At 39.8% G+C, this 23,259-nt stretch overlaps 1 protein-coding gene and 1 long non-coding RNA gene across 2 annotated transcripts; both read left to right on the top strand.

Moving 5' to 3' along the window:
• Positions 1 to 52: 52 nt before the first annotated feature.
• On the top strand, positions 53 to 20,910 carry PPP1CC (protein phosphatase 1 catalytic subunit gamma). Its single transcript, XM_012535525.3, has 7 exons — positions 53 to 335; positions 10,585 to 10,716; positions 11,614 to 11,844; positions 16,458 to 16,562; positions 17,875 to 18,098; positions 18,309 to 18,443; positions 19,657 to 20,910. Exons 1-7 carry the CDS (start codon positions 281 to 283, stop codon positions 19,744 to 19,746), a joined length of 972 nt encoding a protein of 323 aa, XP_012390979.1. The 5' UTR covers positions 53 to 280; the 3' UTR covers positions 19,747 to 20,910.
• Positions 482 to 3,029, top strand: LOC125961313 (uncharacterized). The gene is made up of 2 exons (XR_007471862.1): positions 482 to 595; positions 1,166 to 3,029. It is a non-coding gene; the product is annotated as an uncharacterized LOC125961313 (long non-coding RNA).
• Positions 20,911 to 23,259: the final 2,349 nt, after the last annotated feature.

The following is a 23,259-nucleotide window of genomic DNA, read 5'->3' on the forward strand; positions in this document are numbered from 1 at the left end:
ATGGCCCACAAAGAAGTCCCGGCCCTGCCGCTGCACTCCCCGCGCACATCCGTGCGCCGCCCGAGGCTGGCTGAGGAGTCGGCGGCCATTTTGTTCTTCTCGTGGTTCCAGTGGGGAGAGAAGGAGGAAGCAGGGAGTGGGGCGGTTGGGGGGGACCCGCCGCGGCTTTTGCCACCGCCGCCACCACCATCTCTGTGCTCGTGGCGTGGGAAAGGAGGTGTAAATCCCGGGCGCGAGCCGGCGGCGGCGCCACTGCGGGAGGGTCGGCGGTGGGAAGGCGATGGCGGATATAGATAAGCTCAACATCGACAGCATCATCCAACGGCTGCTGGAAGGTGAAGGGGGCGGCGGGCGGCTCCGGGGACTCGCGGGGGGAGGGGGATTTGGGAGGCCTTTTGGACTTGCAGCGCCGAGAGGAGTGAGCCCCGCGAGTTCGCCCGCGGGCCGGGGGCTGCAGCGGGAGGGAGGCTGCCCGGGGTTCCGCACTTGGGCCAACCCGCGGACACTCCTGGCTCCACTCATTCATTGCACGAGGGTGCAGCCGTCCTACTGGCCTTGAAATTTGAAAACTCCGCTCCCCACCCCCACGTTTCCGGTACGTACCCCAGTGCGCCCCGCACACCCGACCAATCTTTGGATGAAGGTTGGGGGCCCCAGTCCAACTTACAGGACGGCACGTTACGAACTTTCTGGTCCTCGTTCTCTTGGAAAGCAACATGATGGGGATATGGATTCCACCGGGCTTGGGGGCTTCTTTCCTATCCTGCTCATTTTTATTTTTTGTGAGGCTGGGGTCGAGGGGCCCATTACTTGTTATTTGGTGACGAACGTTCATATCTCAAGGGGATGTTGGAACTCATATTCTCCTGCCCTTCCAAATACTCTTTTTAAGTTGTCCTTATCTTGAAGAGGTCTCCGCGCTCTTTTCTGAACGTGCCTCTGAACCGAGAAGCCAGCAGTGATGACAGTTTCGTTAGGATCTTTCCAATGTGCCAGGCTCTGTAAGCGCTTTGCGTTCATCGGATAAATACAGTCATGATATTAGCTAGCGCTTCTAAAGCGCTTACTGTGTGTCAGGCATTTTTTGGAGCACTTTACACAGATTTCATGTAATACTCCCAACAACCTTACGAGGTAGGTGCTACTATATTTTACTGTTTTTCAGAGGAAGATAAGACTCAAAGAAGTGAAGTCACTTGACCAAGGTCACACAGTAACAGTCAAGTTTCAAACCCTGGCAGCCAGGAGCTAGAAGTCATTCAAGTCACCCTATGTATGAAGGAAGGAGGTGTCAAGTGGTTGAGCAAAGGTTAAAAAAAATCTTAAATATTGGCTGACCTAAGACTCGTGAGGTGCCTGGCGATTGATTTATATTGATGTGGGAGACGGATGAAATTCAGATTTTAAGGAGGGACGCCGAAATGAAATCACCCCTCACGACCCCCCAAATTCCAGAGTACATCTATCAATACTAACATCTAATTCCAAACTTTGAAAGAATTCAGATCCCTTTCTTAATTTGAATACTGGATAATGTAGATTTGGCTGAGTTTTAACTGCTTTTTGTCTTTGTACATTTCTAAGTATTGTTGGACTATAAATGCTGTGAGAGATGGAGTCGAGAGCATAAACAGTTGGGCAGTTCTGGTGTTAGAATTTGCAGATCTTTTGTTTAAGTCATTAGAATGAAACTCCTAAAAATATCTCTTCTTAATCTCTGTAAGGTTTTTTCATTTTATAGTTTCTTAAAAGAAAAACCCATTAAATAGACCCCTGAAATGTTGCTGCCATTTGTGGGTGAAAACCTTATTTGTTCAGTACCTGGCATTTATTTAAGAACCACACTTTTTTTTTTTTGCACCTTCATGAATGTATTTATTTTCTCTTTTTATTATTGTTATTTTATATAGCAGGTTCTTATTAGTCATCAATTTTATACACATCAGTGTATACATGTCAATCCCAATTGCCCAATTCAGCATACCACCATCCCCACCCACTGGGGTTTTCCCCCCTTGGTGTCCATACGCTTGTTCTCTACATCTGTGTCTCAACTTCTGCCCTGCAAACCAAAGAACCACACTTTTAATACTAGTTACTACAGTTCTTCGATTTATGTGAGGCAGCAGTGGGTCAGAAATGGATTAAACAGTTTGCAATAGGAAAAGAACTTAAAATTTTGTTTTTCATTCAAAAATTGTAAATTCTGCATATCTGTGCAGGGACACGTGCGACTAGTTAAGAGCTGACTTTATTTCGTTGAGAAGGCAGGAAAAAATGGAATCTATGGATTAGAAACATTAGAATTTTAAGATTAGGTAAGTCTTGTTAAGTCCAGGGTTGCCCATAACTCTGTATTCATATAATATTTTGTTAATTTTAATCTTGTTTTTTAAATTGTGCCAAGAAATTTGCCTTGATAAACTTGGATTATTTATAATGAGATCAGTCTTTGTTTATTAATAATTTCTATACATGTTTTGTACTTGAAAACCAGATTTTTTTTAACATTTCATTTTTTTCATTGAAATTAATAAAGCATTGTGTTTTAATTCCTCGGGAATAAGCTAGCTGCTCAACAGACGTAAATTTCCTTCTTTTCTAGTCAGTGTTAAATGGGCAGGGAAAGGGTTGAAAATGATCCATTGAGAATATATATAATCCAAGGTAGAAAAGGTTGATAATTTCTGTGATTCCTTTTTTTAATGCCCCACAAACTTTTTCCTGTAAAAATTCTAATGAAGATTTGAGTATATCTGAAAATGGAGGGAAATGTGAGTTTTGTGGCCTTGTTAGAATTGTTTACATGTTAGAGATTGTCTCCTTTTTTAAGGTGGAGGACTGTACAAGCTAAGTGAGAAGTAGTTCGGTAATAGTACTAAAAAGACCATTCAAAAGTGAAGTCTTATTTAGGAGAATACCGTGTTGGTTTTAGATTTTAGTCACTACAGCTTTGCAGTTCTTTTCTACTCTAAACTTTTTAGTGGATTTTCCTTAAGGAGGCATCACTTCTGCAACCCACCTGAGAAGATCTCTGCCTTGTGGGTGATAAAACCTTAAGGTTGTCACTCCTTCATATCATTCATGTTCACTTATTTAAATAACTGCACAGTAAAACTTTGGATTTAGAGAATAAGCCAGCTGCTGATTTGTCTCATAGTCCTACTGTGTTGGAGAAAAGTGAGGTTTGAGGCAGAGTAACTTTGTAAGTGATCTCGTTTGGGGAGCGGTGATGGCTAGCTATTTTCTTGCACAGCAGGCAGTTGTAACTTATTTTCACATCCTGATTTGCCAGAAGCATCTTGGCTCTGAAGCTGGCAGTTGTCAAACTGAAAGACTGTGCCAAGCTCTGCACAATTGCTTGACTTGCTTTAGTGATTTAAATATGACCTCAGCCCTGGCCCTCAGCGTTTACTAACTTAATCCTCTGACTTGTAAAAGTAACCCATGTGTTTAGATATTCGGTGTGAAATGAAATATGTTTATATTGTAATGTTTAAAAGACTGGGGTCCTGGAGATAATAAAGGACAATCGTAATGGCAAAAAGAAAAAAAAAATCTTAAAATGCTGACCAAAGAAAACAAAAATAATCTTTTCTAATGAGACCTCTGCAATTATTTTTTCTTCACATCAGATAATTTCACCCATTAGAGGCTTTTCTTGGAATCAATGATCATAGGGCATTTTGCTGATAAAGACAGTAATATTAAAGTAATGTGTTACTAATACTCTAAATTACAAGAAGTCTGTGTTGTGAGCCCCCTGCTCTTCCCACCCCTCCCGCATGTCAGTTGTATGCCGCGTCCTCTCCTATAAGGTAAGGCAAGAAAGCTCTTTTAGAGGCATGATCAGAAGCTTGCACCAATCCTAAACCACAGCATGGAAAGGATTACTCTCCTTGTGCCCACAGTGCCTCCTCGCCTGTCAGTAGCAGGAGGCAGCAGTGAAATCTAATGAGATGGTGTGTGTCATTCTGTTGTGCTTGAGGGAGGGAATGTTAGACCCAGCAGTGAAATCTAACGGGGTGGTGTGTGTCATTCTGTTGTGCTTGAGGGGAGGGAATGTTAGCCCTAGGAGCAGGAGGCCAGGCTCTCCTCCTCCAAGCTGGGGAAATGCATGCCATGCTGCGCCATGCATTGGTAGCCCGTCTGCGGTAGAGGTTGGTGAGATTGTTTTATATCTGGGAAACTGCAGTCCTATAATAACCTATTCTGCAAAAGTATGTGCCAGTCAGTCTGCTTGACTAGGGTGAGGATTACTGATCTTGAAGCAGGGAAATCATTTCACTTAATTTACCATCGCGGCTGTTAGTAGACCTTAAAGATTGAATTGTGAAGGAGATAATATTCTGATATGAATTGTTTTGTAAATGAGGAAGCTGGAAAATCTTATTCAAGAAGAAAAAGGAAGGATTCAATCTCTTTGGAGTTTAGAATTCTGGGACAAATTTTTATGTTTTAGGATCAGACCACTGTATCCAAAGCATGTAAAAATAGATGATTTACTTAATGGTCTTGATGTTTTATCTGAAATCTCCAATTTCACCCCTACTCTGGGGTTTACTGGCATCCCTCATTTAGAGGAGAGTGTATGTCACTGATACTAAGGCTTATGAAAGTGAAAACCACTCATTACAAACGTAGGTTCAGATGTGAAGTCTAATCAGTGGTAGTTTATCAGAATTGGTGGCTAGACTGTAGAGAGTTAAACATTTTTCAATAAATTGGCTTCACTCTAGATGTAGAAAACTCAACGTTCTTTACTGAGAGCAATAGACAGTGTTTTGCAGCTATATCCTGATTATCTGCCTTGAGAAAATTGGTATCACCTTTAAATGCCCAAAGTGTAACACCAGCAGTTAGGAAAGTCAGGATGGGGGAGGGGTGGTTTAGAAATTAAGATGGCCAGAAAGTGGATGTCTTCCTGCTGGTGACTTTGCAGAGAAACCAAGTGATTCTCGATTAACATTTTTGTGGCTTATATTTTTTGTAGAAAAGAACTCCATTGTTTGCAGGAAAGTTTTAATGTTACAAATATTCACTGTTTTTTGTTTGCTTTGGTTTGAGGTTTTATTTTCCTAAATCTGTCAGATATTGTGAGGTTATTGATTGTCACTGAAATGAATATGATGTGGCATATTGTTAAGATTGCCACCTACTTTAATAGGATTATCTTGTTAGCAAAATCTCTGTTGATTTATTTTTACACCGGTTGTGCCAGTTTTAGGTTTTAAAACTTGATTATAGTTCAGCTGAGGCTTTTTGGTGGTTATGCTATTCCTTTTCTATGATCTTCTTTTTTTTTTTTTGCGATACGTGGGCCTCTCACTGTTGTGGCCTCTCCCGCTGCGGAGCACAGGCTCCGGACGTACAGGCTCAGCGGCCATGGCTCACAGGCCTAGCTTCTCCGCGGCATGTGGGATCTTCCCCGACCGGGGCACGAACCCATGTCCCCTGCACCGGCAGGCGGACTCTCAACAACTGCGCCACCAGGGAAGCCCTATGATCTTCTTTTAACAGTTAAGGGGCAAGAAGAATACTTGCTTATTCCTCATAAATAATCCCAGAGTAGTCTTAAATTTCCCTCTATGGTTTTCATCTCTGCTTTGTTACCAGGCTGTCAGAAAAGTTAATGTTGTTTTGTGAGAAAAAGCTGGCATTGCAAATAATCACCAATGACATTCTTTTATTATATCAGGTTTTTATCAGTTTGTTTTCAGTAAAATTGCATGGGAGTTTTTATCATGTGCTCATGTTAGTGATTTGCCAGATAAATAAATGATCAGATAAGTTAGAACAGAGCAGTCCTTGCTGGTAACAGCCATAGTGCATTTTTTTCTGAATCTACCATTTTAACCAGATAAAGAAAAGTTTTCGCTCAAAAATCACACGTTTGGGAATTCCCTGGCGGTCCAGTGGTTAGGACTTTGAGCTCTCACTGTCGAGGGCTCGGGTTCAATCCCTGGTCTGGGAACTAAGATCCCATAAGCTGTTCCCCCACAAGTCGCACGGTGCAGCAAAAAAAAGAGAGAGAAGTCACATGTTTAAGATCTAAGTTTAGGATCTAAGTTGACCATTTTGATATATCAATCACTAACCTACCTATGTTCACTGTGCCTGCTGATTTTATTTCCATGCAGTGCCTAGCACCTGGAATTATGAGAAACATTCCACCTGGAAAATGGAATTCATATTTGTTGGAATATTTTGGATTCTGTTGGCAATTGTTGAAATAATTTGATACATGCAGTTTGAACTACTACTTAGGAAGGTATCATGAGGAGACAGCCCTTGAGTTTCCCACCTAGGGTCTCCTTTTTGTGTAGGTTTCTCCCATCATGCAGAGAGCACAGTGAGGGTTTTAAACCATGAAGTAGTGACTGATTTTATTGAGCAGAGCTGTACTGTTTGCATATTTTCTTTGTAGCTAATAGCGATAAAGTAGAAATTCAAGGCTTTGTGTTTTTAATGGTATTGAAGATGTCCCTGAGATAAACTTTTAGTTTTATAGTTTTTATGGATGGCTAGTTTTAGCTACAGCGTTTATAATAATCTGCGGTTACCTAGTTTGTCTTATTTTGTGCATCCTCCACTAGAATGTAAACCTCTCAAGAAAAAGGACAGAGTTGTCTGTCCTGTTGCCCGGGTATCCCCAGCATCCAACACAGGGTCTGGCATGTAGTGGTGCCCAGCAACTATTTTGTTGAATATTTGAATGAAGCATGGTAAAAATGAATATTGAAAGTCTTAAACAGATTACATCATTTAGTTCTTATTTAATGCTTCCTGTATGTAAGGATGCCTTATGATTTTATATCCCATATCAAATTTTTCTTAGGGAGCAATGTATGTTGGAGTTTCAGTAGTTTGTCCTATAAAAACTCCTTTGGTTTAGAAGTTTAATGAAGAACAAATTCCTTTTTTTTCACTTTTTCATCTTTATTATTGCTTATGAATTTGTAAAATGACAAAAACAGTTATGTGCTAAACTAGAAACTCTAGTAAAGCCTATGGGGAAATGACACTATTGCTTTGTAATTTTAAGGCACAGACACAATTTTTGTTCTTGTTTTTTGCTAATCAAAAGTATATAGCTTGGGGGCTTCCCTGGTGGCGCAGTGGTTGAGAGTCCACCTGCCGATGCAGCGGACACGGGTTCGTGCCCCGGTCCGGGAAGATCCCACATGCCGCGGAGCGGCTGGGCCCATGAGCCATGGCCGCTGAGCCTACACGTCCGGAGCCTGTGCTCCGCAACAGGAGAGGCCACAACAGTGAGAGGCCCGCGTACTGCAAAAAAAAAAAAAAAGTATATAGCTTGGAATGCACGCTAATTGTAATGCCACAAATTAACAGAGATTTATTCAGACTTCATTCATGCAACAGATTTTGTGCACCTACCATGTACTGACCATGGGCATGTACACTGCAGAGCAAGTGATGTGGTCCTGGCGTTTACATTCTACCAGGAGGTCCAGATGAATAGGTGGAAGCAGACTGGCAATTATAATACACAGTATGTGCTGGGCGGTGACCAGGTGTTGTGAGAGCATTTCAGAAAGCATAAAGCAGCCTTGTTGAGGGGAGAGGAGATGGCTAAGAGGTTTTCCAGAGTGAAGTGATATCTAAGCGGTCACGAAAAATGAGCAGGTATTCGCCAGTTGGTAGATGGTTTTGGCAGTTTCTATTTTTATAATTTTATTTTTTGAGCTAATTGTAGGGAATTTAAGAAGCTTTGGGACTATGTTGTTTTTAATGAGTGCTGTTCATCAAATATAAAATATATCTTGATTTGTTCTGGAAAAACTGCATTTAATCCTCACTCCAATGCCTATATGTGGAATGTAGAAAAATGGTACAGATGAACCTGTTTGCAAGGCAGAAGTAGAGACACAGAGGTAGAGAACAAACTGTGGACACCAAGGGGCAGGGGGTGGGTGGTGGATGAATTGGGAGATTGGGATTAACACATACACACTAATAGGTATAAAACAGGTAACTAATGAGAACCTGCTGTATAGCACAGGGATCTCTACTTCACTTTGTTGTACAGTAGAAACTAACACAACATTGTAAAACAACAGTACCCCAATTAAAAAAAAATTCTCACTCCACATTAGGAATACTTTTTAAATTGTCAGTACTGTTCTTTACTAATCTCTGTACACTCCCACTTGAGGGACAAGCAGAATAAGAGGACTAAAATTACCATGAACTATGTCTAATGGTGGTAGTGGGAAGCCTCCAAATCCAGTAAAATTTATATTAGCATTGATTTAATCTGATGGCATTGGTGTAATATGATAGCATTCATATTAAAAGAATAGCCTGTGTGTTCCTTATAGGTGTAAGTCAGTTATTACATATTCTCCCAAAAGACTTAGAGTGGGCTGTTCACTTACAGGTGTGGGGGCTCTTCTGAAAAAGATTCTGGTTGAAACCAGAAGCATCTAGGAGTCCCCTAGCCAAAAATAAAGTTTCCTGTTGGGCAGTCTGCCCAAGCTTCTGGCTGACTTGTGGTAAAATCACTAATGATTGGGGTTTTCTGGCCAGTGAAGCAGGGATCCCACCATCTTTCCATTGGGAGTGTTTCTTGAATTCTCTCCTTTGTGTGTCTAGAGAGAAAAAATTACTTTGGTTCTGAAAAAAAAATCATTTTTTGTTGTACAAATAGCTCAGTTGCTGTTGTAAATATTATATATGTGTCTATTTTGCATAATTCCCTCAAAAGATTATCCTTACTATGCTTTCCCTTTAATTGCTTCTTGTTTCTTAATATTTGATCAGAATGAGACTGGTAGTCATTTAGTTTAGTTAACATATTTTGGAGTCCAAAGAGGTGATTTTCCCAAGCTATAAAATCAAGACAGAAACTTGGGGCTTCTGGCTCCCAGTTCAGTGCACTCAACATTTTCTTTTTTGTGTGCCCTTCAAGAGTTTGACTCTTTCTCACGTGTCATCCTTTCTTATTTATTGTCTTTCATTGAAAAAAAATAACACCCTTCCATTTCTGCTCAAAACTTGTTTCTTCAGGGAATTCAGTTTCAGTGGCTATTCAGGCTGAAGGATGGCTTCCCCTAAGACAGTATTTCTCAAACTTGGACACAGCCCTTTTTAATGGAAAAAAATTCTCAACAGGCATCAGAGTTTTTTACTTGTAGTTTTTATTACTCTGTAATGTTACTTAGATATTTACAGAACAAAGTTAGATACAAACCAGTTAAACCTGTTGCTCTTGTTCAGCTATTAGGCCAAATGATTTTGTGATTTTGAATACAAAGCAAGCCTCCAAAACTGATAAAATTTAAATTAACAGCATTGATTTAATCTGCTCATCACTTTATATTGGGTTTAATGGTGGAAAGATGTAGTGTAGCCTTAGTTTTGTATTTAGTCTGGTCCGGAGTTTTTGCTTCAATTCTAATTTGGAGAATGCTTGCTTTCATAAGTCTTTTGTACATAACAAGTATTAAGACTTTGATTGTGAGTTTTTGGCAAGCAGGCCAGTTCATAACTGTGAAATTAAGGTAAATTTAGCAATTCAGTGCTATTTATTATGTATTTAATAACTGTCTAGTCTGTTACAACTGGAATCAAAACAATTTTATTTCCTACTACTACTTACCTGCTGATAAATGAATTGTTATAAGGCCAGAGGATATCTTGTACTTCACTTTGATAGTACTTCATTTTGATAGTAAGTAGCATTCAGAGTGCTCTGATGCGGGCACTTGGGAGTTTAGGACACTTGGTGCTGTGCCATGATTTCTTTTTGCCTTTTCTCAATTTTTATCTGTTCAAATTACTAGGATACCTTTCTCACAGCACATGCTGACATCCTTTGCCCTGTAGAGGCATGATTGTATTCACAAATGCAGGCCCAGAAAGTTGCACAGCAAAATATGCACAGCAAGCATACAGTGTGTTTTAATGAAATGAAAACAACACTTAAGTTTTTTCATAGATAAATCTGGGACCCTTGAGAGACCTGTGGACCTCTGAAAAACACTGATTGAGAGGGGAGATGAGCATTTCCAATCTCACATTTTAAAACGAGGAATTCTTAGAACCAACTCAGTAACATGACAATCTCTAAAATCTCCTGCTACACAAATACTAATTCATTTATAAGGCTGGAGAAGGGAAGACAAGACAGAGAGGCAAAAAGAGCTGGCCTGGTGGGCGGGTTATAGGTGAACCAGGCCAATTGTATGTCTTGGATGCAGAACTGAGGCCTTGAGCTGTGCCCAGGGGGAGTCTGATTTCGCAAGCGATAAGACTTTTCTAACAGTATTCATACACAGAGAGGTTGACCCCTTGATCAGGATACTGTAAAGAAGTCTTACCTTGGTGTAGAAAATGCAACTAAATCTCTGAAATCCTGTCTTAAGATTTTAAGATTGTAATTAGGCATTAAAATCATGTTCTTTATAAGTGTCCTGAAAATAAAGCCTAGCCAGAAAGTAGTTAAACTATGTTTTTGCCTCCTCTTTATTTAAAACTTCTACCTTTTCCGATATTTTTAATTTTTACGTTAAATCTTATTTTGACTTCTCTTGACTGAATTGGGGTTTTTCTCCCCTACAGTGAGAGGGTCCAAGCCTGGTAAGAATGTCCAGCTACAGGAGAATGAAATCAGAGGATTGTGCTTAAAGTCCAGAGAGATCTTTCTCAGTCAGCCTATCCTACTAGAACTTGAAGCACCACTCAAAATATGTGGTAAGTTTTGGCACACTAACAGTTATCTTTGGTTACGTGATTGATGGACTGAGTCAAGGATATATAGATGACCTTGTGTTAGCCAACAAAATCATTTACTATTTATGAGTAACCTGGAACTACTTAAAATTAAATAATTGTAGCTTTAGAATAAATACCTCTAATGGACTTAATGTGCTTAGACGTACTTCGCATTTTCTTAAAATTATTTCACTAAACGAATATAAACATTGCAGAAGAAAGGAAAGAAATGAAACAGAATGGAGAGCCAAAAAAAGGCCTGAATTATGAGTATATAGGGATTATATTTAAGCTTAAAGCAACACTGGTTATGCCTAAAAATATGCCGTTTTGTAGTTCTGTTTCTACATGATAGATACAGATAACTGGTATAAAAACTAAACTCTTATCTGAGAAATACTATATTTATTCTTCTAACATATTTGACTGCATTGATGAATCTTGTGGTGTTTGTTTTTGTTTTTAAGTAAAATGCTCTTTGGCATTATCTAGCAGGGAGACATTGAAAGCCAGATGCATTGGTGGGTGTACTGTGTGTACACCTTTGTTCACACCGGGCCAGGGCTTGTTAAGAGTGCAGCACTTCTGCTGACACGATCCCCAGAGACTGAGCTGTGGGAGATCTGATATTGATCAGCCAACCTGAAAGGAAAACCGTGTTACTTGGCAAGAAGCCCTGCCTAGGCATTAATAATCCTTTCCATAAAATAAATTCTCAATTAGTTGAGTTTTGTGTGAGAGTCTGGATACACACATACACTTAAAATTATCACTAAGCTCAGTTGAACTAAATATGATACAAGTTTGGAAATTAGTAATGTTAGTGGTTTGGACTATATGTATGAAGACAGTATGTAACAGAATTCTTGCTTCTAGGTGATATCCATGGACAATACTATGATTTGCTTCGACTTTTTGAGTACGGTGGTTTCCCGCCAGAAAGCAACTACCTGTTTCTTGGGGACTATGTGGACAGGGGAAAGCAGTCATTGGAGACTATTTGCCTCTTATTGGCTTACAAAATCAAATATCCCGAGAATTTTTTTCTTCTCAGAGGAAACCACGAATGTGCCAGCATCAATAGAATTTATGGATTTTATGATGAATGTAAGTACTTTCTACGTCTAAGGAAGATTTACTCAAATTGAGATTCTTGGTCATAAACTGAACATATTTCTGTTAGGATTTGCGAGTTTAGATGTAGTGTTGTAATTTCTCATGTTTACTAGTTCATTAACTTGTTTTTATCCTGGTTTTTCTTTCTTGGTGTAAAGAATAGCACTCATTGCCATATAATAATCCCCTGGATTCTTGTATGATGTGATGATTAGATTAGGAAGTAGCGATCACAGTGATGATTTCTTTAAGATAATTTTTGTGATGAATAGTCACAGATAATTTAATTCTTAGTACAACTCTGAGAATCTGTCCATATAATTAGCTTCGTTTTTGACAACTTTGAGATAAAATCTGATTTTGTAAACTTCATCCATCTTAAGTGTACAATTCAGTGATTAAGTGAATTCATAGTTATGCAACCATCACCACAGCCCTATGCAAGCACTAATTACTTTCTGTCTCTATAGGTTTGCCTTTTCTAGACATTTCATGTAAATGGAAACTTGCAATATACAAATAATTACTTTTTGTAATTTGTAATATAGTTTTTTTCCTTCTGGCACATCTGCACCCCAGGAAAAATAGCAGTTACTATCTGAAATTGTGCTGAAAGGAGAAAACAAAATTGGGGGGGGGGGAAGCTAATTAAAAATATTTGTAGGGCTTCCCTGGTGGTGCAGTGGTTGAGAGTCCGCCTACCAATGCAGGGGACATGGGTTCGTGCCCCGGTCCGCGGAGCGGCTGGGCCAGTGAGCCATGGCCGCTGAGCCTGCACGTCCGGAGCCTGTGCTCCGCAACGGGAGAGGCCACAACAGTGAGAGGCCCGCGTACCACAAAAAAAAAAAAATTTTTTTACAAGAGTCTTTTTTTTTTTTAATTTTTTAAACTTATTTATTCTTTTATTGTTTATTTTTGGCTGAGTTGGGTGTTCGTTGTTGCTCACAGGCTTTCTCTAGTTGCGGAGAGCAGGGCTACTCTTCGTTGCAGTGCACGGGCCTCTCATTACAGTGGCTTCTCGTTGTGGAGCACGGGCTCTAGGCGCACAGGCTTCAGTAGTTGTGGCTCGTGCGCTCTAGAATGCAGGCTGAGTAGTTGTGGCGCATGGGCTTAGTTGCTCCATGGCATGTGGGATCTTCCCGGATCAGGGCTCGAACCCATGTCCCCCACATTGGCAGGTGGATTCTTAACCACTGTGCCACCAGGGAAGTCCCAGAAACAAGTTTCTTAAAGCCTTGAAAATAATCAGTTTTGGTGGAGAGTTTTATTGTTGGTGCTGCTGTTTTTAAGTAACTATAAAAAAATTTTTTTTTAATTTAAAAAAAATCCTTACCTCCATCTTCCTTTTGTATTCATCATTTCTGCCAGCAGGAGGGTTCAGGCTGGGAGGAAAAGGAATTTGAATTACTAGCACTTGCCAGTATAATTATAACAAGACTGGTAAAGCATTGTCACTGTGACCCTCCCCTAGACTGTAATAATGACCTATAGTCTCTCAGGGTATGGTGTTTTTCCATCTCAGTTTCACATAGATGTGTTCAACTAGCGTATTTGTTAGAAGTACATTGCTAGAAAGGTTATGTTTATAAACTTGGCCCTCGTACTCGCAACCTCTTACATGACTATATATGTATGTCTATGGCCCTGAGACCCAGCTCATAAGATGAGGCTGGAGGAAATTAGCTATACTTCAGTAAAAAATTAAAACAAAACAAAACAGGATGAGGCAGGAGGGATTACCAAGAAGAAAAATACTGTGGTTTCTGAACTGACTGGGACACCTGAGTTGGGCAGGAGAGATACTTGATATTGACAATGAGTCTATTAGAGAAGTACTAGTAAGGCAGTTAGTTACTACTCCTTAGGTAATGAAATGAGAGGCAGAGAATTTTATAATTTTGTTTTAGGTATTTGTTACAGGTACTACTTTTTAGAACAGGTTCCTTTTTACACAGCTGTTAGCAAGTATTTTGTTGTTTTCATTAACGAAGTTCAAATCCGTAAGATCTCTTCCTTGCGGCATATATCCTAGTCTAAAGGTATTGGCTACATCATTTTTGTTTCTGTTTAATGTGAGGCCCTATGATTTAGAAGGTCAGCACTGATTGGAATTAGTTTTGACTCTTGTTCGTCCTTAAGACTGATGTAATGACCTTGTACTCCAGCTTTCCCCTCTCCCATCAGGCAGGTATAATTTGTGGGCCTAAAAGTGTTCTTGACTTAGGTGGCTTTCAGTTGATGCTTTGCTGACTTTTTTTAAAAACCTTGATAATTTTTAAAAAATTTTATTGTACTGAAAAATTTTATTCAAATGGAAATTTCCATGGAACAATTTAAAAACCACTGTTTTATGTGGTAGACTTATTTCCTAAGTGTAACAAGCACTCTGCTACAATTTCTCCCTCCACCCCCAATTTTATGACTGTAGTCCTGGAATAGCCGAGGTATCTGTTGTTGGATAAAATGTGAATGTGTGTTATACTTTCCTGATACCAGAGCTGTCTGGTCTATAGTAATAGGAAACTGCATTAGGGGTTCTGGCTCAGAATCTGAGGATTTGGAAGCTTGAAGAGACCTTGGCAATTATCCAGGAATCCTGGAGCCAGATGCTCCTAGTGGTCTGAAGTGGCCTTAGGGAGGAAGTGTAGAGAGGAGAGGAAGCAGGAGCCCAGGACTTAGTTAAGATGCTCAGAGACAACAGGAGGAAGAATCTTAATTTTTTTTAAATTTATTTATTTTTGACTGCATTGGGTCTTTGTTGCTGTGTGCGGGCTTTTGCTAGTTGCGGTGAGCGGGGGCTACTCTGCGTCGTGGTGCGCGGGCTTCTCATTGCAGTGGCTTCTCTTGTTGCGGAGCATGGGCTCTAGGCCCGCGGGCTTCAGTACTTGTGGCACACAGGCTCAGTAGTTGTGGCTCGTGGGCTCTAGAGCGCAGGCTCACTAGTTGTGGGATACAGGCTTCGTTGCTCCGCGGCATGTGAGATCTTCCTGGACCAGGGCTGGAACCTGTGTCCCCTGCATTGGCAGGCGGATTCTTAACCACTGAGCCACCAGGGAAGCCCAAGGATCTTAATTTTTGATAGAGAAGCCAACAAAAATAGCAAAGGAATCCATAAGAGTAGCTGGAGTGCGTTGTGAAACTAAAGAATCAAGGAGTGAAGCAGATTTCAAGAAGGAAGAGAATCTGTTGGCACTGGCAAATGCAGCATCTGAGCAAAGGAAAAATCTAGGGGAGCCATTGGAATGTTGTTCAGAGACAGGCTTCAGTAGAAAATGGAGACAGAACCAAATCACTTTTATACATAGGGGTTAGGACAGCCCAGCCCTGTTCTTGTATTATTACCATTGTTGGAAATTGGAGGTGCACAGGTTCCCCTTCAGGCTTTTGTAGAGAGGAATTCCGTTAGGCTTCCAGAAAACTCCAGTGAAGGAAGATGTGGGACAAAGGGAATTAGTGGCCTCCAAAGAAATACAAAACAGGGTGAACCATGGTGAGGGTTATACCCAGTCATAGAGAAACATAAACTATTAGGAGAAAAAACAGAAATCCTCCTCTGCAAAGGGAGAAGTCAAACGTTTGTTGAATTTGCATTGCGTTTCAAACCTGTGCTAAACTTTCTCCCTGACTTGATTTGCTGTGGAGTGGAAGATGTGGCTCAGGAAGCCTGTTGCTTGGGCCCTTCTCGAACTCAAAAGAAAGGGTACATTGAAAGCTGTAAACCTTTCAGTATCCACAGGATGAAAATGGAGAAGAGACTGAGGACAAATTTGGTTTAGGAGTAAGATTGTGCTTTTAACTTTAGTGCTTTTAACCTTAGTATGGAGTGTACAGGAGACGAAGGCACCCTAACAATTGGGTCTTCCTCATCCAATTCAGAAAGATTTGTATTTCCAGGGTTTATGAGTGGGTTTTTTACTCAAAACATAGTTTTCCTGTGGAAAGCACACAGTGACTCCAGAATGCATGGAATATATGGGTTGGTGAGGTGGGAATATAACCACTCTGTAACGTTTTTGGTGGGGGGGGGCATTCTCAGTGTTTGTGCAGCATGTTAGGGCTATCCTGGTGTGCCTGCAATAAGCAATCTGTATTCCTCTGTAGTCGTTGTGCTTCCTACTAGAATATTTAGGGGGGGTGGGAATTAAATGGTTCCAGTAGCTTATTGAGGGTGGTGGTAGATGAGATGGGTGTTAACTCTCAGAGGCTTCCTCAGAAGGAAGATTATAATGGCACATGTGTGAGTTCTTAGTTGCCTTTAGAAATAGGAACCTACTTGCAGGTTGAGAGTGGACAAGACAGACGATTTCAAACAGAGTTGGTGTTATCAAATAATTGTTGAGGTTTAATGGTTATCCTTAATCATTATATCTGGAATTCTGATTTCAGACTTCCATGGAATTTTAAAATACTTCATATGAAACTGTAAGTTGTTGCTTATAAATCAGACATCTCCAAGTATTATATATATCTGATTCTCTCTTTTTTAATAAAAGCATAGTTTTTGTTTACTTAAGGTAGTCAAAACCTTGCCTTGGAGGACTTGTCCTGAGGGAATGTACCTACAGAACACCAGTCTCTTTTTAACCATCCCAAAATTTTTACAGGTAAAAGAAGATATAACATTAAACTATGGAAAACTTTCACAGACTGCTTTAACTGTTTACCGATAGCAGCCATCGTGGATGAGAAAATATTCTGCTGTCATGGAGGTATGCGGGCTGATTTTAATTCCACATAGATTTTGATCTCTTCTAAGGAGTGTACACTTTGATATTTATCATCCCAATGAGTTATCATTGGGATGACTTCCTCTGTCAGGTAACTCCTATGTTGCTGTGTTAAATCTTGGGTCCACTTTGGCACATCCAGGATCATTTGGATACAAGTCCAGAGTACCCAATTGATTTGTTACAGGGAATTAAGGGTTCTGTAACAGCTTTGAAAATAGAGCAAAAGGATTTTTGAATATAAAATTAAACAATTAATATGCTGTACCATAGATCCTCTAGGATACTGAATATGTGAATAGACTTCTCCTTGGTCTGTTTTTGATCCTTTCCTTTCAGAAATTTTTCGACTTAGATGTTAAAAGTTATTTTGCTTGGTGGTTGTGCTGTATATTATGTAATTAAAATAATAATTGCAAAGAGGATTTCTTTTCATCTGTGATCAGAAATTAGACAACCATCAGAGCCAACTCACTATATTTTAATAAATCCACTATCCCTGCCTTCCTTATATACTTAAACTGGTTTTGGTAGAGTTGGGCATGTGATTTTAAACTCATATGAGAGGCAGCTACATCTGAGCTGGTCTGATAGATTTTATGGTCCTTGGACAGCGCTGGTTTCCTAGAAAGCTACATCACCTGAGTGTCTGCATCCTCTATGCCCAGTCACTACAAATGGTCACCAGGGTGCTCTGTATGTTGAGGTAACTTTCCATATGCTATTTAAGCACACTGTACCTTGCAAATTAGTGCATGTAATAAGTTCCAGTGCCCCCCGTGTTTTTTGGTTTTTTGTTTTTTTGCAGTATGCGGGCCTCTCACTGTTGTGGCCTCCCCCGTTGTGGAGCACAGGCTCCGGACATGCAGGCTCAGCGTCCATGGCTCATGGGCCCAGCCGCTCCGCGGCATGTAGGGATCTTCCCAGACCAGGGCACGAACCCGTGTCCCCTGCATCGGCAGGCGGACTCTCAACCACTGCGCCACCAGGGAAGCCCCCCCCCCACCTTTTTTTAACCAAAGCTAAATAAGAAAATGTAGCCAAAGATTTAATGTAAGCCTTTGTAAGAGTCCCTGGGTGTCTCTGTAGACCAATGGAGCTGTTAAAGTGGTAACATCCTTTTTATTTATTTATTTTTTTAAGTGGTAAGGAGCATTGCTACATGAGCCTTTATTTTTATTATTATTTTTTTAATTTTTGAATTTTATTTTATTTATTTTTTTATACAGCAGGTCTAACATCCTTTTTAAAGTTCTGTTTCCTTCATTTTTTTTTTTTTTTTTTCACTTAATAGGTTTATCACCAGATCTTCAATCTATGGAGCAGATTCGGCGAATTATGCGACCAACTGATGTACCAGATCAAGGTCTTCTTTGTGATCTTTTGTGGTCTGACCCCGATAAAGATGTCTTAGGCTGGGGTGAAAATGACAGAGGAGTGTCCTTCACATTTGGTGCAGAAGTGGTTGCAAAATTTCTCCATAAGCATGATTTGGATCTTATATGTAGAGCCCATCAGGTATTGATTTTGAATTTTACATGTACACTTAAGAGCATGTGTGTGAGCACAGATTCTCCTTGTTGATTTTGGTGGGTAGGTATTGCTTATTTATACAAAACGTCTCTGGAAGTGTGACCTACAGGATATCAGGCTCAACGGGAAACTGAAGAGTGGTTTTACCCACCTAAAATTTGCAGCTCCTTATACTGAAAATGTTTTCTCTCCAAGGTGGTTGAAGATGGATATGAATTTTTTGCAAAGAGGCAGTTGGTCACTCTGTTTTCTGCACCCAATTATTGTGGAGAGTTTGACAATGCAGGTGCCATGATGAGTGTGGACGAAACACTAATGTGTTCTTTTCAGGTAGAGGATGCTTTCAGCATTGTGTCCTTTTATTATGTCTGAATTTTACTGATTTTTTTAAAAAGTGCTACTTTCTGCCTACTATTCATTTATGTTGAGTAGACTGAATTTTTATTTTCCCTTAACTGGTGTTTGTCCTAGTTCAGTAATGAGTGAATTCCTTTTAAAGGAAAAAAATTATCATAGAACCCTTCCTCCAGTGTTGAATTTAACTGTTTTTACAATATTTAAATACATAAAAACCACAATATATTAGCTTCGTATGCTTATGGCTCCTTTACTACAAGTCTAAAACTACAGTGTCAGTGCAACGTTCAGCTAAAATTAAATCACCACTTGAACGTGAAAGTAATACTGACTGCCATGTGCCAGATGTGCTATGTAATTACTCACTTCTCCCACCACTTTTCTCTAGTTTAATTTCTATAAAACCTCTTACTGATTCACCATGACATCATTTGGCCTTCACTTGGCACAAAAGAATCATTTACACATAAAGTCTACCTCAGTCTTTTTCTCATTCACTTGTTATGAATAAACTTGTATGACTTCAGGCTAGCCCAATCATAACAAAAATACAGCCACTGAAGTCATGTGGCAGTCATCAGTTAACTGAATTTAAAACAGGTGTTTTTTGTGTTTAACCAAGTATCAGGGAGAGCTTGCAGCTCCCAGAGATTGTGATAGGATTCCCTAGGGCAGGGGTCCCCAACCCCCGGGACCAAGTTAGGAACCTGGCTGCACTGGGTGAGCGACTGAGGCTTCATTTGCCACTCTCCGTCGCTCTTCATCCATCGCTCGCATTACCGCCTGAACTATTGCCGCCAGCCCTGCCCTGTGGAAAAACTGTCTTCCACGAAACCGGTCCCTGGTGCCAAAAAGGTTGGGAACTGCTGCCCTAGGGGTTTGAAGGATACTATTCTAAAGAACTCCCCCACCACCACCCATCAGAAGGGATACCTAAAGATGTGACTTCCAAAAATTGTCATTTTATCCAGAGGCAAAATTTGTTCAGCTCATATATCTTAGCTGTTCATCAGAGCATTTATTACCAAAATGTTTGTCAGCTTGGTTTGTATTAATATGCCAGTGGGGCCTTCCAAGTTGTTGGGTCAGTTTTAAACAAAAAACTTTCTAACAAAAGATTTGAGTGAAATGTAAGATTTGAGGTTGAGTGTATTCCTAAAATGCATGGTCTTTTGAATCTTTGCAGATTTTAAAACCTGCAGAAAAAAAGAAGCCGAATGCCACGAGGCCCGTAACACCTCCAAGGGGTATGATCACAAAGCAAGCAAAGAAATAGATGTCATTTTGACACTGCCTAGTTCGGACTTGTAACATATAGTGTATAACCTTCATTTTTAAAAGTGTAATGTGTATTGGTCAGCTTGCTCAAAAAGTGTTTGTGGGCCCCCCTTCCATTTTTGACTTAATGAATAGTATTTGCTGGTTATAACAGCAAATGAAAGACTCTCCACTCCCAAGGAAAAATGTTTTGTTTTGTTTAGTTCTCTGTTCCTTTTTGCAAACAACTTTAATGATGGTGTTAAAGCTGTACACCCCAGGACATTTTATCCTTTCTAAGGGGTTGAGTGTACAACTGATCTTTTTTTTTAATTCAGTACAGCCCATGAATAATGTAAATGCTCACTTTCTTTAGGATATAAAGAGAGCCCTAGGGTGCTCAATCTGTACATGTTATTGTCATAAAATGCATATTGTTGGATACAAACCACTGTGAACTCTATTTTTGTTTTTTGTTTTCAAAGGGATTGCTTTTTTTCTCATTGTCTTATCATGTACAAGATAGTTTTTATAGCTATCAACATTAGGAGTAACTTTCAACCTTGCCAGCATCACTGGTATGTATATTTAATTAAAGCACACTTTCCCCTGTGATACACTTAAAATGACGATTAAAGCCATTATTTTAAATGTTTGTGACTCTTTCCTGAAGCCAAAGTTTCTGTTGAAATATATATTGACACGCCCCTAAGTACAAGGTGGCATGGTTGTGTACATCTGCCGCCTTTATGGGGATTCAAAAACAGGTTTTTGAGTTTGAATAGCAATTAGTAACATAGTGCTGTTTAAGCTATTAATGATTAAAGTTAATAACATTTTGTACAATTTCCATATAGCCTATTCATTAAGTAATCTTTTTACAGTTACATCAGGCCCGAACCCGTCCATTCAGAAAGCTTCAAATTATAGAAACAATACTGTTCTATACGAGTGACTGATTATGCTTTCTTTGGCCTACATTCTTTATTCTGCGGTGAAGTTGAGGCTTATAAGTCAAAACAAAGGAACTAACTTACTGTCCAGCAGTTTATACAGAACTCACAGTATCTATGACTTTTTTAAACTAAGATCTGTTAAAAAGAAATCTGTTTCAACAGATGACCATGTACAATACCATGTGGTGAAAATAAATTCAGACTTATTAAATGATCAACTTGTTAAATTCTCTCAGTGTCAGTTTATCAGCACAATACACACAGGAGAACTGTTGATGGCATATTGAGTAGCCTTTAATGAATAAATTGCTCTGGAAACCACACAGTTTCAATTTGGATTTGTCTTCCTTCAAATAGTCTGTTTTCCAAGATGGATTATAATATGGATGCTCACATTCTTCGAGTTCTTACCTGGATATAACTAAGTTTCTGAAGTAGAGCAATGAGATTGAACTATCTTCCCCTACTATTTAGGGAGGTGTGGGACTTAGTGAATTGTGACATCATCTGTATACATAGTTTTCTTTTTATCTGGGTTCATTTGAACTTGGCAGCAAAATTCAAGAACTACTTTTTAAATTATTATAAATCGACCACCAGTGTTTTTATACACAGACCTTTGCTCTCTTCTCCCTTCCCTAATTCATATGGAACACAGTGTTGTGTCCTTTTACATTTGTCACAAGTGTGTCGAATGCGTATTAATCTCTCAAGTACATTAAAAGTGGGTGGAGGGAGTGTCATTTGAAAAGCACTTTCTTTTATCAAAAACTGGTGTCTCTTAGGGAGTTGGGAGAGGACCTCCTAGTGAGGGATTGTTTGAACTGACATTTGCTTGTGGAGAGAAGAGAGAAGAGCAAAGTCTGCACTACAAGCTCTGGCCCTGAGGCATAGTCTGTGTCCTTACCCACAGTGTGCTCCTGACTTGAAGGAGGATGACCTCGTGAGCTCTAGCTCCCTCCTGCTCCATGTTTGTGACAAATTCAGAGTTTGCATTATTTTACTTATGATATTCTCCCAGATCTCTTTGACTACAAGAAGAAGAAGATGAACAATAATTGGTGTCAGTTTCATAAATCTTTAATCTATGCCCTGGACATTATCAATTGTATCACTTGTAGGATTTCAAAATCCTATAAATTTGTAAAATTGGGCCATTTGTAACCCATTGGGCTTGGATTATAAAGTGTGGAGTGTATTATCTAGCTTAAAATTCTTCCAGAAAGAACAGGCATAGCACTGGTTAAGTAGAGAACAAAACCAGTCTTTGGTTTTAGGACATAAGATCTTAGGAGAGACTCAAGTAATTTGAAACTAGTATGTGATGATAGAACTCGAGGCTTTGCCTTGTAAATCCCAATCTGCACTGACCTTACTTTCTCATTTGTCCTTTATCTCCGTGTGCAGTTGAGGTCACATCTGCCTTTATAAGCTAGTGGTTGTACTCAGTCCAGGTCCTGGCTCCTCCCCTAGCTGTGTGATTTGAGTATGTGACTTAAATGCTGAGCCACAGTGTCCCTAGCTATAAAACAGGGACAGTATCTGCCTCTCATTGTGAATCACTGAATGAAGTAATGAGATATGTTCAGAAGAATGCCTGACTCAGAATAGTATTCAGTAAATATATGCTATTTGTTGGCTTATAATTTATCCCAGTTGTTTCATGTGTATGAATATCTCAATTGGCTGAGTTCTAAGTAGCACCTGCCTTTTGTTTGTAGCCCTAGTATGACCTGATACTGAGCCATAGCTAGCTACACATTTCTTTCTTTTTTTTTTTTTAACTTCTTTGGTTGCGCTGGATCTTAGTTGCGGCTCGCCAGCTCTTTAATTGCGGCACGCATGTGCGATCCTTTTACCCGACCAGGGATCGAACCCGGGCCCCCTGCATTGGGAGCGTGGAGTCTTAACCACTGTGCTGTCAGGGGTGTCCCTAGCAAAGCATTTCTGAGCACTGACTGCATACAGAATACCTATAGATATTTTCAGCAGATACAAAAGAAATAACTAGGAAATGAATTTGTTGCAATTATTAGTGTAATTTTTTCAATTCTAGTTTTTTTTAAGTATTTTATAAAGTATTTCAGTTCTCAAGTTAATAGCACCATTACAAAACCATTCAGAAAGACAGGTATTGCCATCCTTATGTAGCTAGATAGTCAACATAATACGTTTAAACCCATTCACAGAAATTACTGATTTGTACCTACTGGATTAGGCTTGCCCACATCTATCTGCAGTAAACAGCAGATTCTAACATAGCATCTTGTTCTTCAGGCACTTGATATAAGACTAGAGGCATTTCAAGTAACATACACATAAGTGGAATATATGAGACATGGGAGCTGGGAACAAATGACTGCTGATCCATTAAGATGGCACAGGATTTAGACTGCTGGAAAGGAAGAGAACCTAAGTTTCCCAGTGTGGAGCCATGATGAAAGGTTGAAAGAAAACCCAGTTTGTGGGGAAGTGAAGATGTAAGATCAACCAGTACAGCTAAGACAAGGTGGGCATCTTGGTAGTCGAGAAAGGCAAAAGCCATTGCAAGGAGGTGCTACATGAAAAATGTTAGG

The sequence above is a fragment of the Orcinus orca genome, chromosome 15, assembly GCF_937001465.1.
Source record: "Orcinus orca chromosome 15, mOrcOrc1.1, whole genome shotgun sequence".
Classification (NCBI taxonomy): domain Eukaryota; kingdom Metazoa; phylum Chordata; class Mammalia; order Artiodactyla; family Delphinidae; genus Orcinus; species Orcinus orca.